The sequence below is a fragment of the Rhododendron vialii genome, chromosome 4a (assembly GCF_030253575.1).
Source record: "Rhododendron vialii isolate Sample 1 chromosome 4a, ASM3025357v1".
Taxonomy (NCBI): Eukaryota; Viridiplantae; Streptophyta; class Magnoliopsida; order Ericales; family Ericaceae; genus Rhododendron; species Rhododendron vialii.
The window spans coordinates 43,870,001-43,887,283 of NC_080560.1; the positions used below are offsets into that span (position 1 = coordinate 43,870,001).

General features: G+C 38.1%; 2 protein-coding genes across 2 annotated transcripts; one reads left to right on the plus strand and one right to left on the minus strand.

Moving 5' to 3' along the window:
• Positions 1–849: 849 nt before the first annotated feature.
• On the minus strand, positions 850–9,470 carry LOC131323494 (importin beta-like SAD2). The gene is made up of 21 exons (XM_058355315.1): positions 9,071–9,470; positions 8,704–8,864; positions 8,249–8,419; positions 7,687–7,797; positions 7,511–7,588; positions 6,836–7,032; positions 6,691–6,751; positions 6,204–6,278; positions 5,970–6,047; positions 5,664–5,726; positions 5,492–5,575; positions 5,233–5,408; positions 4,718–4,757; positions 4,497–4,640; positions 4,195–4,314; positions 3,886–4,101; positions 3,029–3,205; positions 2,050–2,734; positions 1,673–1,875; positions 1,412–1,547; positions 850–1,125 (listed from the first exon to the last, which is right to left on the minus strand). Exons 1-21 carry the CDS (start codon positions 9,207–9,209, stop codon positions 968–970), a joined length of 3,273 nt encoding a protein of 1,090 aa, XP_058211298.1. The 5' UTR covers positions 9,210–9,470; the 3' UTR covers positions 850–967.
• An 894-nt stretch (positions 9,471–10,364) lies between these two features.
• Positions 10,365–14,161, plus strand: LOC131323495 (uncharacterized). Its single transcript, XM_058355316.1, has 3 exons — positions 10,365–10,666; positions 12,457–12,976; positions 14,003–14,161. The coding sequence occupies exons 1-3, from the start codon at positions 10,430–10,432 to the stop codon at positions 14,125–14,127; spliced, it is 882 nt and encodes a 293-aa protein (XP_058211299.1). The 5' UTR covers positions 10,365–10,429; the 3' UTR covers positions 14,128–14,161.
• The last annotated feature ends 3,122 nt before the right edge of the window (positions 14,162–17,283 follow it).

Here is a 17,283-nt window from a genome sequence, read left to right on the forward strand (position 1 = left end):
CCTTATTTCTAATCATTACTCTCATAAAAATTTCTCAAAAACTTATCCAACACAACATTGATTATTCAAATTTGATTTATGACATTATAGACCTCTACATTGCTACATTTGGCAATCTTTAAATGGATAACCCAAATGTGGTGTGCAACTTTTGCTTATCCTATGGTTAGGCCATTGTGGATGTCCTAATCCTACCAAATGTCAATGTGTTTCCGCTATCAATCCTCGCAATGCGCTCAAGCTCTCCCACATTTTAACAATTTGAGATGTAATTGAAAGACGATTTACGCTCACGCACGAGCATGCAAATTATGAGAATTACTTTATATGTCGATCTCACTTTTTTTTTTTTGCTAATAACAAAAGATGGATGTGTAACGAGTATGTTGGGGCCAAAATTAAAACTCGCCTCGTGTTGCAAGAGCTCAAGGATATGCTTAGTCCTATTAGTTGGCTATGAAATTTGAACCTAAAAAATGAACGACAAATTCCAGATAGTTCCTCAACAAAATAACCACTTGGTGCAATTTATCGCTTTTGCTGATTTAACATCCGATTATTTTCCCCATCTTTTAACTTACAATTCTCATTTTAATGAGGCTTTACTGTTTTCACCATCCCTTGTTTTTCTCAGTTTTGTTCATGAGCCGGAAGTAGGAGAAATTGAAGGAAAATTGGGCGTACATACATCACAATACATATGCAAGAATTGGGCACACTAAACTCAATGCTGCCAAGGGAAATTCTAAAAATTGGCAACTCCAATGGATCTGAATTACAAACACAAAAAAATCAATATTACAACAAACCCTTTCAACTTGCTCTTTTTTTTTTTTTTTTGGGGGGGGGTGGGTGTGTACAGCAGAAAGGAAAAACACCTTTAACTTACGGTGGGAAGCAAAACCCCCCAGTTTTTTTGCTATGGTAGAAACATGCTTTTAGAAACCGAACCACACAACGAAACCCATCAGCAATATTGCTGGAAGACCAAATTACATTCCGGGAATGTGTTGAGGAAACTGGAGATGACTTGTGGTGGCAGTGACTGTCCTTGTATTAGAACTTGGTGGTATCTTGTTATCAATGATATCACAATACCCTGCTGATCAACCTCTTCCAAACCACCTAAAAATTCACATCATGGCAAAATAACAGAAGTCATCTACAAAGATCCTCAACATGCATTTAAGCCGTTAAAATGTAATTTTCAAATCAGCAACTCCACGTCCACGAGCAATATGCTTACACAAAAAGCCGCTCGTAAGAGTTTCGGAGAAGATTTTGGACGTCAGATTTTTTGTTATTTATGTATCAACTTCAACTTTCTAAACAGGCGCGTCAAGATCTGAATTCCATTTAATCCGTCGATAGACATGTTGGATTTTCATGGAAAAAGTATCAACTGGCTTACCCAATTCAAGCTCTTGCTCTTGATCTTCCACATCCCCTTCTTCCACGACGGTACCGTTTTCCAAGGCAACAGCTGCTTTGGCATACCGATCCAGGAATTCTTCTTCAGTTTCTTCGCGTTCTTCATCATCTGAGTCCTAAGACCAAGAAAGAAAAAGGGAACATGTCACAAATCTATTGATGCTTCCAGGTTATAGGGTTATATCTCCATTTTAAATGAAAAAAGACAACCTCGCCAAGCACAAAAATAAAAAAGCCAAACCTCATCGTCGTTGTCATCTTCAGTGTCTTCATCAACAGCATCTTGATCATCTCCGCTCTCCTCATCATTGTCCTCCTCTTCTCCCATAGCTTCTTTCAAGCTTACAGATGCCTCCATCAGAGAAATAAAGCATTTTTGTAACAAACCAGACCAATTGTTTTCTTGCGTCAGCAACCGCTCAACCACTTTTGCTAATGTCATAACTGGAATTCATGAAAACAAACATTACTCATGCCTCAATTAGCCATGCAAACTTTGAAGAATGGTGTTCTGTAACATGTATATGCATATTGATCACTCCGTACAGGGCATTCTACTAAGAACTAGGACGTTTAAACAATCTAAGTTCCATAAGGCCCAGACAGTGGTATACTAACCGCTTAACTTCATCTCAGACTCTGATGATAGACCATGTTCAAATTTGCTGGAGGAGATTAAACCAAGAGCAGATGCCCAGACTGCAAAGCCTTCATGTTCATCCTTCTCCAAAATCTTCTCCACGACATCCGGATAACACAAATAACAAGATGATACAGCAAGCAACAAAGGTTTCCACAGCGAACAAGGCTTGCTCTTAATGTCCCCAAAACGAGAAAATGCTGCCTTACTGAAAGCAATCACCAATGACTGCCTTACACCTTCTGCTTCAAATTTGTAACTAGGGACATGCAATAACAGGTGTACGCATGAAGAAGCCCTCCACGTTGCAGATGGATACTGTGAAAAGGCCGCACTAATAAAACCACCGATTCCTTCTATAATAGACTGTCGCATCACAGGTGGAGCTGGGGGAGATGGCATTTCCCCCAAGATGAAATTCTTCAGCACAAATTTTTGGTTTAGACTAACAATGTCTTTAATGCAGTTGAAGATAGATAAATCCTCCGTTTCTTCCCAAGCATGCCAGTTTGCAATTAAGTCAGCCCAAACCAGTAATAAATCAGAAAGCTTAACCTTTAAAAGCTCATTGCTTGTGGTAATTGATTGCATGATGAATCTAAGCAGTGCAGATGAATCATCGATGCACGATGGAGGGGGCAATAAAGGAGAAGCCTCTTCTGCCTGAACATATAAATTCCACCAAGAAAAGACATAAATAGTATGAGGGCCGGAAAGGGAGAAGATATTTACATTACAGAATCTAAGAACATTTCCTTGTGAAAAGGGGAAAAATTGGATATGCACTTGGAAAAAATTATGAAATTTTATGAACAACAAATATTTGATTCTGGTAACAGATATTGTAAGGTTGAGTCGTAGCATTGAGGTCAGTACCAATTCTGCAAACTTAGGCTCTACTAAACCTGAATTAAGGAATTTAACAGAAGGCAATGAACTATATGTGTTTCTACTAACCATTTCTTGTGCAGGTCTAAGCCAAGCCTGCTGCAGGAGATTAGACAAAGCATTAGCAATGGTAGATCGACCAGCTACCCACAAGTCACTTGATTCATTTTGTTCACCTTCTTCAGGCATAGAGTCTTCCCAACACTGAGCCATCACTGCTAATGCTGCAAATCCCTGTTCCACCATCTATTGGGTATGCGTGTTAGCTCAGTGTGAAAATTTTCTCCATTACTTAATGGGCAAAGCTTAAGGAATTTTTAACGTCAGAATTCTGAACTACTCCTAACAGGAAGTGAAACAAATGCACAGATGACTAAAAACACGCAATTGCCATCATGTAGGATGTTATTCGTTTGCCGATATAAATCTAGGAAACATGAATTGCAGCAATTTCAGAATCCAAAACTGTTAGTGTGAAAGATTAAGAAAATAAAAACTAAATGATTGTGTTAACAGTTAACACCACAAATACAGCATGGTTAGGCTACAAGCAAGGAAAATTATATTTGAGGTTGCAAACGACCTGATTGTATTAGACACCAGAACCAGTGGCTAAAATCTACGGGCTGAAACCACAGTCAATCCAGGATACTCTCTGAAGTACAAGAGAGAACAAGAATGCAACAGAATGTATGAAGAACTACTTGAATTTGTTTCTCTTTCTCCACGTTCATTGAAAAAACTTGGACCGATATTCAACCAGACTAACTTTTCCACATCAATGTATTCTTTTTTTGATCAGCCACATAAATGTATTCTTTTCCTGAAGTTGCTTGAATGTACATCATTGAGATTATTGGATAGTTTAGAGAGAGAGAGAGAGAGAGAGACTTAAACATCAAGATCATTAGCAGATAACTACATACTTGAGACCATGGCTCTGGATTAGGAGGAATGCACTTCGAGATTGTACCAACCAATGATGTCATTATATGCGGTATATGAAGTGCAACATGTTCACTTCCAGCCTCAACCAAAGTACCAAGAAGCTGAAATAAAATTGAGGTCTCTTCACCTTCATCAGAAATCCGACCAACCACAACTTGAAGAAGGGGCAACCATTCAGGTGGCAAGTAGTCATTCTGCCCAAAAAAAAAGTTTGAAAAGCTATAGGACAACTAAAACACAGCTTCAGACAAATTACACAAACTTAATATCTGTTGAGGGCAACATACTTCAACGAGTTCAGTAATTGCACCAGCAGCAGACAAGCGGACAGGATAACAAGAGATATCTCCCATATCTGGCATAGTTAATCCTTTGAGCAATGAAGAATACACATCAGCACTCATTTCCTGAATGATTAAGAATAACCTGATAAGGACATGTTTAAATGTGCAAGCCATAATAACACCCTGTTTCTCAGATTATATAAGGGTAGATTCAAGAAAAGAAACTAAATGGAAGTAAAGAAGTGACAAGGAAATAGTTTCAAACACTCTATTCGAGAGATGAGCATGAAAGAGAAAAATCTCACTTCAGGGAGACAGGACGCAAGCTCTCCAAGCACCCAGTTTGCAGAGGCAACTAGATAAGGTATAGGCAGGGGGATTGTATATAGTGGTAACACCCGCATACGAATAAGAGTTGCAGTGTATTCAGCTTTCTGCTCGCTTAGGAACTGCAAATGCAACAATAGCTAGGTAAATTTTAAACTCCTAGACCAAGTAAACCAAATTAATAAGGCAATCCACTTACATCTTGAAGGCTTCCGTATGCCATCAGAACACCATAGTACCTGCAGATGGCGACATGGAAACACAATTGGGGGACATGAAAACTAAACAATGCTCCAGGATCAAGAGGGATGAGAAGTAAGAAAAGGAAACGTACGTATAAGCTCTCAGCAACACTATCAGTAATTGAAATAATAACCTCAAAGTTACTTGCGGACAAACTGCCCCAGATCACAAAAACCAGGTAGTAAAAGTGATGCCTTTAATAAAGTCACCAAAAGATCCTGGAACAGCATGTACTACTCTTTTTTCACCCTCACATTTAAAGAGCCACAAAGTCATAAGTAAATGTTTCTACGGTTCTACCAATGGTTCCTACTTGCTGAAACTAAAATCCTCTCTTCAATAAACAACTCCCTCGGACATACTTCTGTCGAATTTTCATAAAACCATCATTGGTGCAGAAGAAATGACTGGGGATAAGGCATGCATCACGTTTCTAAGAAGGCCAAAATTACTGGATGCATGTGTACTCACTCATTCAGTATCTTGGTTTCATGTGCATTAACATCTGATGGGATTGGAAACTTTGACAAAAACGGAAGCACTAACAATTCCCCCATTGAACTGCGAGCCTTCCCTTTGGTCTTGTCACCTTTTTTACGCTTTGACGAAAGTGACGAATTATAATCAGAACCCACAACTGGAGGCCCCTGCAAGCATTGCAAAACAACATACCCTGAGCTCTATTAACATGGCAGGAAATGAGGAAACATCATTTTGTTGGAACACCAACCTTTGACATTGATATAACACCAAGTAAATTCAATGCACTTTTTCTTGCTGTGAATAGATCATCTTTCCATCCAGAAATTTCTTCCTGCAATATGAACCATAATCAATACAAGTAATCCCATGAAACTGAATCATAGACAACTTATTTAAGTCATTAGAATTTGATACCATACAAGTTCTGATGGAAGATTTTTCCGTATGTATTCCTCTGGATCTTCTTCCCACTCTGTAGTGTCCTACTTGCAGACAATATAGAAAATCAAAGGGACTAGTACTTTACCCAAGAGTGCACAGTAACAGTGTACGTGACGATATAAAACACACAAAAAAGAGAGAAGAGTTTGACGCCTCATGCAGAGTTGTTCAACAATATGAACAAATGGGTCTTTACTTGATTATAAGCTGCATTGTGTCTAATGTGGAAGGCTAGATGCTTGCAAAAAAAATCCACTCAAATGGGAAGGTGGGAGATACCATACCTTCTCATTCATTATCAATGCCGGAAAGATAGCAGAGTCCAGTAATGACGAGAAATGGGGAGAAACTAGCCTCCACCCCTGTTCGCAGACAATCAGAAAACTTACAATGATAGCAAAATTGTATTTGTGAAGTCTTCATGAGTTACCAATTTACCATAGTACCCTTCAGCGGTTGGGGAACCAAAATCACAAGAGTGATGGACACAGAGTAAATAAGAAAGGTATAGAGCTTACAGGGCCTGTCTCTAGGACACGTGAGAGAACATCGAAGGCTAATGACACAATCCTCTCTGATGGAAACTCCAGCTTCTGCATAATATACATTTCCACGAGGTTACCTAACTAAAAAATGGAAGTAAAGAATAATGAATTTGACAAAGCAAAATAAAGCCAAATGAACTCTTACAAGGATGGATACTCTCAGTTTAAGCAATAAAATACACATGCAGAATCATCACAATCATACCAAGGTATCAAGATGTCATAGCTTGAGAATTAAAACGAATTAAGAAAAATGCGGGTCAAAGTTACGGAGCATGCAACAGAAAGAAGGCACTAACGGTGTATAGATGTCACATATAAGAAGTTCACAGAAGAAACATATGGGCGTGTGTGTACACCTATGCCAACTGGCAAGTTTTAAATGTTTCAAAGAATGAAAATCACAAAGAGGCCTACGTATATTTTCTCCTAAACTTGTCAAAAGTCATGCAGAACTTACGCTTAAGATTGTGCTGTGCTTGACTATTTTTGAGACGCAATTAACAATGTTCGGCATCAGCCTGCGAACATAACAGGCAACAAAATATCAGCATCCAATCAAGCATAGGTTATCAAAGTCAACACTGCGTCTTTGACAGCATTACTTGTCTGAAAACTTCCTGTGTCGGGTGACCAAAGCACAGAAAATGAGCAAACTTCTTTTCCCAGTTTTAAGCCTCAAGAAGTACCCATCTTCCATTGCATCGTCACCATCAAAACTCAGTGAATTCAGAATGCCGAATAGATCCCCACAAAACGAAGAAAGATGAGGAGCCAAAGCAGATGGCATATGTGATCTCACCTACAAAACTGACTCAAATAAGTTTTTGGAGCAGCATTGTTGGTAAAGAGGCGGGAATTAACAGTGCAAGATAAAGATGATATTGCCAAGCCAAAAAAAGAGAGATAAAGATGATACTAGCTTCATAGAATCCTATCAGATATACGTGAAAAGAACCCAAGAGAAAAATGCAGTAATAGATGAGAAATCTGAAGTGGAAAATTCACAATGAAGTTAGGAAAAAAACTGAAAAGGCTAGGAAAACAATGCATATACATACATTATTTATAATTTACCAGTGTTTCACCATATAAAGCAGCAACCATAATGGTTTTACAAATCATAAAAGAACAAACATATTAAGCAGCATTCACCAAAAACTAGATAAGAAAACTTCCACCTAGCTATGCTATCTGATTGACTATCAAGCCAGATTAAATTTAAAAGCGAATTTAAAATTCCATTCCTCTTCCAAATGAAAACCAGAAAATATACTTACAGCAAGGTACATGCACTTGCATAGAATAACAAGGAGCTTTTCAGTTTCCTCTTCTCTTTTACTATGGATGGCTAAAGCCTGTTCCGCACACCACCAAATCCAACGAGAGGAGACATTTCAGCATGCATTTCTAAGGAAGATACCTAGAAACAACATACGTGGAAGGAAGATCAAACCTTTTCAACACGTTGATGAAATAGATCAAGTAATGGAACAAGAATTTCTTGTGCAATTAGCTCCAGCTGTGGTGGAACGGGCTCCTTCGCAACTTTCGGATTCAAGAAATACTGCAAAAGACGTAATCAATAAGAGGCACCAATAACAGTGTATTCTGACAGTACCATGCCGGGGAAGAAAACATTATTAATATCTCATTGAAATGTTGTCTGTTTGGTCAAATGAGGACATGTTGAGAAAAGAGCAACCTAGCAGTGTTATATGCTTTAGCTACCGATTCCGACAAACCCCACTTTAAATTTTTTGCCTACACTGTATACAAAAGTTGTTAGGACCTGGGAGGGATGCATCGACATGGAAAAGGGTTCCAGTAAGAAATATGACAGTAAAGCAATTTACAAGATAGACCGAGTTTAACTAATGTAGTGCCACAAACAAAAAGCTGGCTTTTGTTAGCAAAATGATCAGTTTCTGACTAAGTTTTCCTGTAACTATGGTGGATGCGTCGTCCAATAAGTAAATCATGGTTAGTTGAATAACGCATCTGTGCATTAAGAATACCTGGAATGGTCTAATCAGCGATTGAAGAACCGTCAAGGCATTAATAGTCTTCCACTGACAACTTCCACCATTATTAATCAGATCACTAGTTTGAATGACGGCACGCAGTTTGGGTACAATATCAGGCCAGGAATTTTCCTTCACGAACTCAGTAGCAACAATAACCCGAAACTGAAACAACGAACTTCACATATCACGATCCTAATTACATCAATAGTGGATGGGTCCATTAAACACTTGGATGCTGCCACATCACATGTACGTAAATCAATGGTTGAGATGAAGTCACACCCACAACAAAGGATTTTAAAACTGGGAAGGAAATTTGAATTGTAAAAAAAAATAATCCAAGTTTGTGGCTTCATCTGTACCAGTGAAATTCACACATATACAAGCAGTGGTATCAAAAACTCAATCCTCTTTTAAAATAAAAACGCGTGTGGAGACTGGCTTACCGCTTCAACCAAGGTTTTCAAAACTGCGGAATCTACTTGAAGCAAAGCATGAACAAGTGCATCTCTGAACTCTTTGCTGACTTTAGAAGATTGAAAATTTCTCCTGGTGAAGTTCTTCAGGTATGTTGCAGCAGCAATTCTTTGGCCTGGATCTTCACTTCCTGTTTTCACGAGATAAAACGATTTTAATTCCACTAAAAAAACTGCTAATCAAGCAAGACTAGTAAAGGTTTTAACAACTACTCCTACTAATAAGTGAATTGAATTGTAATTGGTAAAGTAGTATCAGCCTATCAGGTAGGTGTGTATGTGTCACTGTGTGTGTGAGTGTGTGGAAGAAGGGGTAGAAAGAGAGAAGGATTATTACCGGTGGAAATGGAGAGGAGAGAAAAAGGGAAAGAGGGGAGGAGAGATAGACGGTCGAGGGCGTCGGTGGCGGTGCGTACGACGGTGCCGTCGGGGCTGAGGGTTTGGGAGAGCATCTGAGCGATCTGGTGAGTTTCCATGTCCCCGATTCGATGCGAGCCCTAGCACTACAGTGTCGGATTCTGAGCTGAGCTGGAGAGCGAGACAAAAAGCGGAGGGAGGGAAGCTCAATTGGGAGGAGGAGGATGAGAGAGAGAGAGAGAGAGAGAGAATTGTTGTGCGGCGATGAAAAGTGTTGCGCGGGAAAATTGAGTTTTTATTAGCCTGGCTGGGGTTATCCGCCGTCGTCAGTGCAAGGAGTGTCGCAGAAATGAGAAAAAATTAGACGGCGGAAAAAGGAAGAGGTGGTGTGGAGATGCGGGGTATCGAACTCCGTGGCTCTCGCATGCAAAGCGAGCGCTCTACCGTATGTGCTACATCCCCAGCCGGTAAGCATTTATCCACTGCAATTAATTGTCAATTTTTTTTTTTTGTACAGCTAGTACTATTAAATTTGGTAATGCATATTAGTATTAATTAATACCTAGCAAATTACTTATAAATGGGTTTATGAAGTTATTTGTATCACAATCTTAATAGAAAATAGCATAGTTCATCATTCTTACATAACCAAAGTCTAGCCAAACAAGCCATGTGGTTTATCATGCATAATTTTGTAAGGGTTTTTTTAAATGGATTGATTTGGAAAATGTGTGGTGTGGTAAACATTTATGTGAACTATTGTATTGAGCTATGGTTGAATATAAATGCCACTTGAGTAGTATTTTTTAGTCAAATAAATCGTTTATATCCATCTTCTTGAAAGAAAGTAAGCTCATTCACTATTATTGTGGAACAAATTATAACTACCCGAATGATCCATATGAAGCTTAATCTCGTGAAAAAGTTGTTTAACGAGGTAAGTACGGTATTTGTTATTGGATTTTGTTATGCGGCCTCCATTTTCTAGAGCTCTATCTATTATGGGCAGTTGTTTTTTTGCTTTTTGCCGATGAAGTTGTATTGAAGGATTTGAATAATTCAAGAGAAGGCATGTAAAACAATTGGGTGCAGAGTAATTTTATGCTGTGCCTGTGTTTATAATTTTCTTCAACTTTGTGGATCCCATAACAGCCTGTCAAACGGTCAAAAGAACCGCAACACTGGAGGAAATTGCGGACAGCTGCCAAAAGCGATTCACACTTTTTCCAAATTCCACGACCTTTATGGAGTTCTAAACAAAGCCAAAGTATCTCTCTCTATCAAAAGTAAAATTTCCTTCAAGCCAAAACAGTAGTAGTAGAGTAATAGTAGTAGTAGTATGTCTTCTTCACCTCAACACTTGGCTCTGCTACTGCTATTCTTTCTTCCAACTCTGACTCACTCTCTCTGCCGCAACTTCTGCGGCAACATGCCCGTCAAGTACCCATTCGGCATCGACGACGGCTGCGGTGCGCCGCAGTTCAGCAAGATGCTCAACTGCTCCACCGACTTGTTCTTCCAAACGCCTTCCGGCACTTACAAAGTCCAGTCCATCGACTACGACAAAAAGACCATGGTAAAGTCTTTAATTGTTGGAAGTTTGTTATGCGCGCAGTTTCATTTCAAAATGTTTCGAACTATTCAGAGTTGTTTTGAAGAGGAACTGCTGCCTTTTGTGAGAATAGGCTTCAGTCATTAGTCCTTTTTCTTTATGACCCAACATTCACATTAGCTTGCATGCATCTCAGTTAATTACTATGTAACTCTGAAGTTAATTAACGACTGGGCAAACCTTCCAGTAGCCCCAAGGGTTTGAAATGTTTGGCCTTTGTGAGATTCGAATATGCGACCTCATGGAGGACAAACACTCATGGGCGGAGCTATGTTGGGGCCCGGGGGCCCCCGGCCCCAGCTTCCCAAGCATCCGAGTTTTAAAATTTTTGTTTTGTATATACTTGATTTTGAATATTATTGATAATTATTCGTGTATATCTAATTATAATCTTAATAATTTTGGTTCGATTTGATAAAAAGCCGATTATTTTACATTGTCATTTCTCAATTTCTTTCATTAATAAAAAATAAGCACGTGATAGTTGACGTAGCCTAAAGAATCTTTTCAATGTACAAATGTTATGAATTGAAAAGCAAAACTTTACGATATAATAAATATACGTTCTGATAAAAAATTATATGTTTACTAAGCCGGCCCCCTAAGATTAAAATCCGGACTTCGCCACTGCAAACACTTATTAGTTTTTTCATTCACATTTGACCAAACCCTTTGGGTTAAATATATTTTAGTCTTACGCAGGCATGAAATTTCTCACACTTGCCTAAAACTCTTTCATTGCTCTGTCTCTCTGCATTGTGTAGCCTACCTTACAACTAGATCAGACTCCCATCTTCCATTGATTGTGTATCATGAAAGCACTCTGAAATTTGTTAAATGTATCTTGGAGTATATTCAGTCGTCAAAATATTCACCAAAACAAGGGTAATATTGATTTAGGACAACTTTTTGCACACTGGTCTTACTTTCTTAAACTATCTTTTTTTTTCATAAAAAAAGAACTTCATAGATTAATAGTCATAAAGAGTCATTACAGCCCATAGTTCGGAAATACAAAAGACAGCCGGAATACATGATAAATAATACATCAAGCATATAAAAAGAGATACAACTTCCTAAAACAAAAAGAACCATTTGGGAGCTTTATCCATTATCAAATGGATAAGATATATCAGTTTCTAAACGTGTATATCTTCAAAATAAAGAACATTCCATTACAGCTTCAGCTCGTGCCATGAGAACCACCATTCCAGGAACCTTTTTGGTTCACTATAGTTGGTTATTTAAGATGAGAGAAATACTTATTTCCGGAGCAGTTGGAAACAACTTGATTACAGCAGCAATCCATCGCGACCGTTCAAAACACTTTTGGACGGTCCGAATTTTAATAACTCTTTTCCAAAAAGGTTTCATTAACATTCAGACCGTCCAAAACACTTTTGGACGGTCGCGATTAAGCATTGTAAACTCTTGTTTATGGCTGCTCTGGAAATAAGATTCTCATTTAAGATACAGAATCCTCTAGCAATTTTTCAAGAGAAAGTCTATGGTCCAATAATTTTAGAATCGGAAAGTAAACCCGATTCAAAATGCGTGGTTGAGATTTAATTGAGTGTGTGGGTTCGACATATCTGCAATCATGTGCTTTGAATTCGGGAAGATTGTCGGAGACCATTTTTTTGGGGGACAGAAGCATTCCTGATTTCTTAACTCACATTTCTAACATTCCATTTTTCTTAAGCAAATTTCAATTGTTCATTGACTTGTGACTAATGATTAATCCCCAACAACAGGTAATCTACGACCCATCCATGTCCACGTGTTCCATCCTCCAGCCCCACCACGACTTCGTCATGTCGGACGTGCAGTACGCGATAATTCCCCCATCCCCGGACACCGTATTCGCTCTCCTCAACTGCTCCATAGACTCCCCTGTTCTCAACCACTACAAGTCCCTCTGCTTCAACTTCTCCGGTCACTCCTGCGACGAGCTCTATGGCTCATGCACCGCGTTCCGCCTGTTCCACCTCCTGTCCAATACGACACCGCCTTGCTGCTTTACGGGGTATAATACGGTGAAGTACATGAGTATGAATATACTTGATTGTAGCCATTACACAAGTGTGTATGGGGTTGATGGGTTGAAGGGGGTTGGGCCGTTGGATTGGCTGTATGGGATCAAGTTGTCCTACAGTGTTCCTGATACTGGGTGTGATCTGTGTGCTAAGTCTGGTGGGACATGCGGGTTTGAAGTTGAGACTCAAGGAATGGTCTGCATTTGCTCCAACACTCTCAATTCTACAAGAGCATGTGGTAAGTTTCACAAACTACAACTCATCGGTGACGGAAAATATTCAGAAATACGGATTTTACATAGACACATGATATTTTTTGGAGTCATCCGACGATCTAATATCAATTGGCTTTATGCGGAGTCAGTTGTGGAGCCACAATTTTACTCTAGCGGGAGCAACATTACATACAAACTCATTTAAAAAAAATACACCAAGGAACATCACTGCAACATTTTTGGAACATAAATTAAGCATAAGACTATAAGACTATAATACTCGTTGATATTGTTTCCTGCGTGTACTTTTATGATAAAACCACAAAGTGTTTTCTATTTGAAAGGCTTCGCATGATTGTCTTATTGTTGATAATATTTAAGATGTCTCTCTTTGCATAGTAGCTATCATGCTTTACCTCAACCGTTGATTACCCATTTTGGATAGTATCGCATAATTCTCATATGTTATCAGTCACAAGGGAGGGGAGAGGAGGTTGGAGAGAGAGTAGAAATGGTAAAAGAAAATACTAAAAGTGTTTTAGTTGTATTTGTACAAAGGGGCATTCTGCCTTCATCCAATGTGCTAATCTGCCAACTTTACCAAGTGTTTTAGTTGTATTTGTACAAGGGGCATTCTGCCTTGATCCAGTGTGATAATCTGCCAACTTTTTAAGAGATGAAAGTGCAATTTTTAAGATCCCCCTTGAGGCACATGCCCTGGCCCATCACCCCACACACTTAACTTCTAGATTGTATTAACCAAGTTTGAAGCAAATCTAACATTAATTGTTTAGACCGACAGTGACTTTTTCAAAAGCATGAAATATAATTTGCGCCTTCTTCATTCTCATACGGAAGTCCCACAAAAACTTGCATCACTCTCTACGAGACAGATGTAGTAGTCGGACTTCCAAAGTCGCATAATTACTTTGATAATTCTGTTCAAATGTAGTACAATTTTGTATACCATGACATAATTTTTTTGAAAGGCTACCATGACATAATGATAGTGTGTGGCTAAATTTGTTGGTGTTTATTTTGTGCTTCAGCCGCAGGTAGTGTTGCAGGATTCACAGGGGAGAGCCATGCACTTTCACCGTTGATTCAAACATTTGTTCTGCTCTTGGTGGTAGTCTATTGTTTGATTCCAAACGGCTATGTGGCCTGCTTGTAGCATCAATTGAGGATGAGAAGTGATGATTCTGTTTTCTTTAGTTCTTTTTTTTTTTTTTTGGGGGGGGGGGGGGGGGGGGGGGGGGGGGGGGGGGGTGGTGTTATCTAATTTTATAAGCCGACAATGAGGCTACTACTGACCATACTCTGCTAATTTACTGCATTACTATATAGTACATGTTTTGCCTGTGTTTGTGGTGGATTTCACTGACAGCTTCACCGTCAAACAAAATCCGAAGCCCGGTTGGCCTAATTATCAATATCTAGGACTTAGGGGTTTGCTCCCTCTTAGGGTCTTAAGTTCTAAATCTCTAATGTGTTATCAACTCATTTGGCACCAACCCATACGGAGCTTCACTCTGCTTTAATTGGGCTCCCCGCAAGTGAACGGTGAAATTGGGCTCCAAGAATTAGTTGAGGTTCTGAGTTGTCAAAAAAAGCTTCAGCGTCAAACAAATTTGGACTATATTGGTTGCATGTGTTATCATAATAATCTGCTACGTTGATACAATGACTTGCCTACATTTGTTCGCACAAGCTAATTAAGAGTATGCCTCGTGTTACGACACTAAAGAGTATATTTAGCTTCATTACGTATATGGAGACTTAAACCTATGCATTTTTTTTATTTTTTTATTTTTTTTGGGGGGGAGGGGACGACGACTTAAATGTAAGCATTTACGAGGAGCTTCAACTACTTACTCTTAAACCAACCAATATGAAAGTTCGTGTTTGAATACAACCAAACAAATTGGCCTTTTAACTCAACTGGTGAAGTGAAACTAACTTACCTATCTAGTGGCTGTGTAACCTGTGTTCAAGGTTTTTTTTTTTTTTTAGAATCTAAAACAGGTCTCGCACGCGATTTTGCTATCAAGTCTCTTGGAGTTGATACTGGAGGAGTTTAACTGGGTAAATGCATGAATTGTTGTACTCCTTTCTTGGCCAAAAACTAAGCAAATACTAATCAGCTTTGATAGTTTAACGTGGTAAGATCCATCTTTATAAAGTTGGTGCCATCTTGTTGAGATATTAATAGTGGAGCCCTGGCCTGCTTGAGGATTTTGAAGTTCAAATGCTAAACTTGACTTTAATATGCCTTCGGCAATGTTAAGCCCTGTAGTCATCTAATAATTTATACTACTAATTTTTTTGAATTTCTACCGGCCGCCCCCTTTTTTAAGACAATCATTCGTGGAGGAGACAAAAGGTGAATAGTGTAAGAAGCATATTTTTTTGCCCTTTTTCCTTTGCTTTTCTTTTCCATTCGTGAAATCCCACCATATGACCAAATTTGAGATTCAAAATACAACCTTATTGAGATACTATTCTCAAAAAGTTTAAAATCATCGAAATCCATTCAAAACGATTGTTAATGACATTTTTTTTGTCGTTATGCCGTGTTAAAGATATTGATCACTTTGGGGAGATTGATTCACATTTTGTTTATTCATCTACCAACTATATACATTTAATACCTCGTCTACTTATCTCAAGTATTTATATATAGTATCTGTAGATATAAAAATATCAAATAAGCAAAAGCAATACAAATAGATCACTTATTTTTTCTTATTATTTTCTCCAACATGACGCGTATTCCATAGCAACGAACTTGATAATTTGCTGGGATAAGTAGTAGACAAATACTAGTAGTATATAAAGTCACATATTTTGTATGAAACTATATAAAAAATGTTTGCTGGCATATAATTTTTCAAACCAGAACAATTACCATATGACCAAATTTGAGATTCAAAATACAACCTTAATGAGATATACACTATTCTCAAAAAGTTTGAAATCATCGAAATTCATGTAAAACGATTGTTAATGGCATTTTTCTTCTTGTTGTTGTTAGGACGTGTTAAAGCTATTGAACGCCTTGAGAGATTGATTCACATTTTGCCTATGCATCTACCAATTGTATACATTTATAATACCTTGCCTACCCATCTCAAGTATTTATATATAGTTTTTTTTTGTATATAAAAAAAAATATCAGATAAGCAAAAGCAATACAAATAGATCACTTCTTTTTTTCTTCTTATTTTCTCCAACACGACCATATTCCATAACAACGAATTTGATAATTTGCTCGGATGAGTAATAGACAAATATGTACCTATATATAAAATGCTTGTTGGCATGCGATTTTTCAAACCAGAACAATTACTTGCCTTCGTACTTTCAATTAGTCAGTATGTAGTCATTTTGCCACAATATTTTTTACCAACTTTTCCACAAAAAGTCCCCAACTTTCTGCCGGTTGGATTTGGTATCAATTTTTCTCATGTACCATGAGTGTTGTTTAAGATTTTGTTTTTCCACGTTTTGATGTTCAGCTTTATCTTTTTTTTTATCATCCTGACCCAGTGACAACTTGTTTGAATTCAAATTCCCTCCTCCCCAGTTCCATTTTTTTCATTGGATACCCTTTTTAGGATAGTAGGTTCTTGGCTATAGAATATTGGAGGCTGTCTTATTGTATATTTGGCCCTTAGTTTAGGCCTTGGTTTGTCTCTCTTCAAGGTGCATGTCTCTTGTTGTTGTTTTCAACCGGCTTTATTCATAGTTTGATTGGTTGTGAGTGGACTTGCCATGTGGATTCCAGTTTGTTTGCTTAATGAGAGATTAATTAATTATTTATTTTTAAAAAAAAGGGACAACACCGTGATACTTATGCCATATATATAGCCAAACTCTAGTAATTCAAAGTTCTCTTTAATGCTCCTTTACTTACATACATATTTACTTGATTTAATGGAGATTGTGACAACTATGAGATTACGTGAAGGAAATATAATCAGTCTTTCCAAATTGTAGGCAATTACTTCAAGTTGGCATAAAAGTTCACTCTCAATGTCTATCTATTATGGCAAGAGGTTTATATTAGGGTGTCAATTTATAATTATCTTACATTATACATGTGTCTTCTCTTTTGTTTCTATTAGGATGACCAAGTTGACGAGGAGTGCTTGGCTCCATGCCATTCTCGCTAATTAGGAACTAAGAAAGTTTACATGTGTTGCCCTCAAAGGATGTGAGCCACCAACTAAAGATTCAAAGTTGAAGGAATACATACATCACTTGTTCCTAGAAAAGATAATGTGATAGAATAAGGATAAACATTTGTACTCGATTTAGTACTTCCCTT

Bases quoted from the DNA above. Each gene is read 5' to 3' on its own strand.
- LOC131323494 (XM_058355315.1), bottom strand. From the start codon at position 9,209: ATGGAAACTCACCAGATCGCTCAGATGCTCTCCCAAACCCTCAGCCCC. The intron at 6,279-6,690 runs GTAAGTTCTGCA...TATATTATGCAG, and splicing joins AGCACAGCACAATCTTAAGC to AAGCTGGAGTTTCCATCAGA. The intron at 1,126-1,411 runs GTAAGCCAGTTG...GTGAATTTTTAG, and splicing joins AGAGCAAGAGCTTGAATTGG to GTGGTTTGGAAGAGGTTGAT.
- LOC131323495 (XM_058355316.1), top strand. From the start codon at position 10,430: ATGTCTTCTTCACCTCAACACTTGGCTCTGCTACTGCTATTCTTTCTT. The intron at 10,667-12,456 runs GTAAAGTCTTTA...CCCCAACAACAG, and splicing joins ACTACGACAAAAAGACCATG to GTAATCTACGACCCATCCAT. The intron at 12,977-14,002 runs GTAAGTTTCACA...TTTGTGCTTCAG, and splicing joins CAATTCTACAAGAGCATGTG to CCGCAGGTAGTGTTGCAGGA.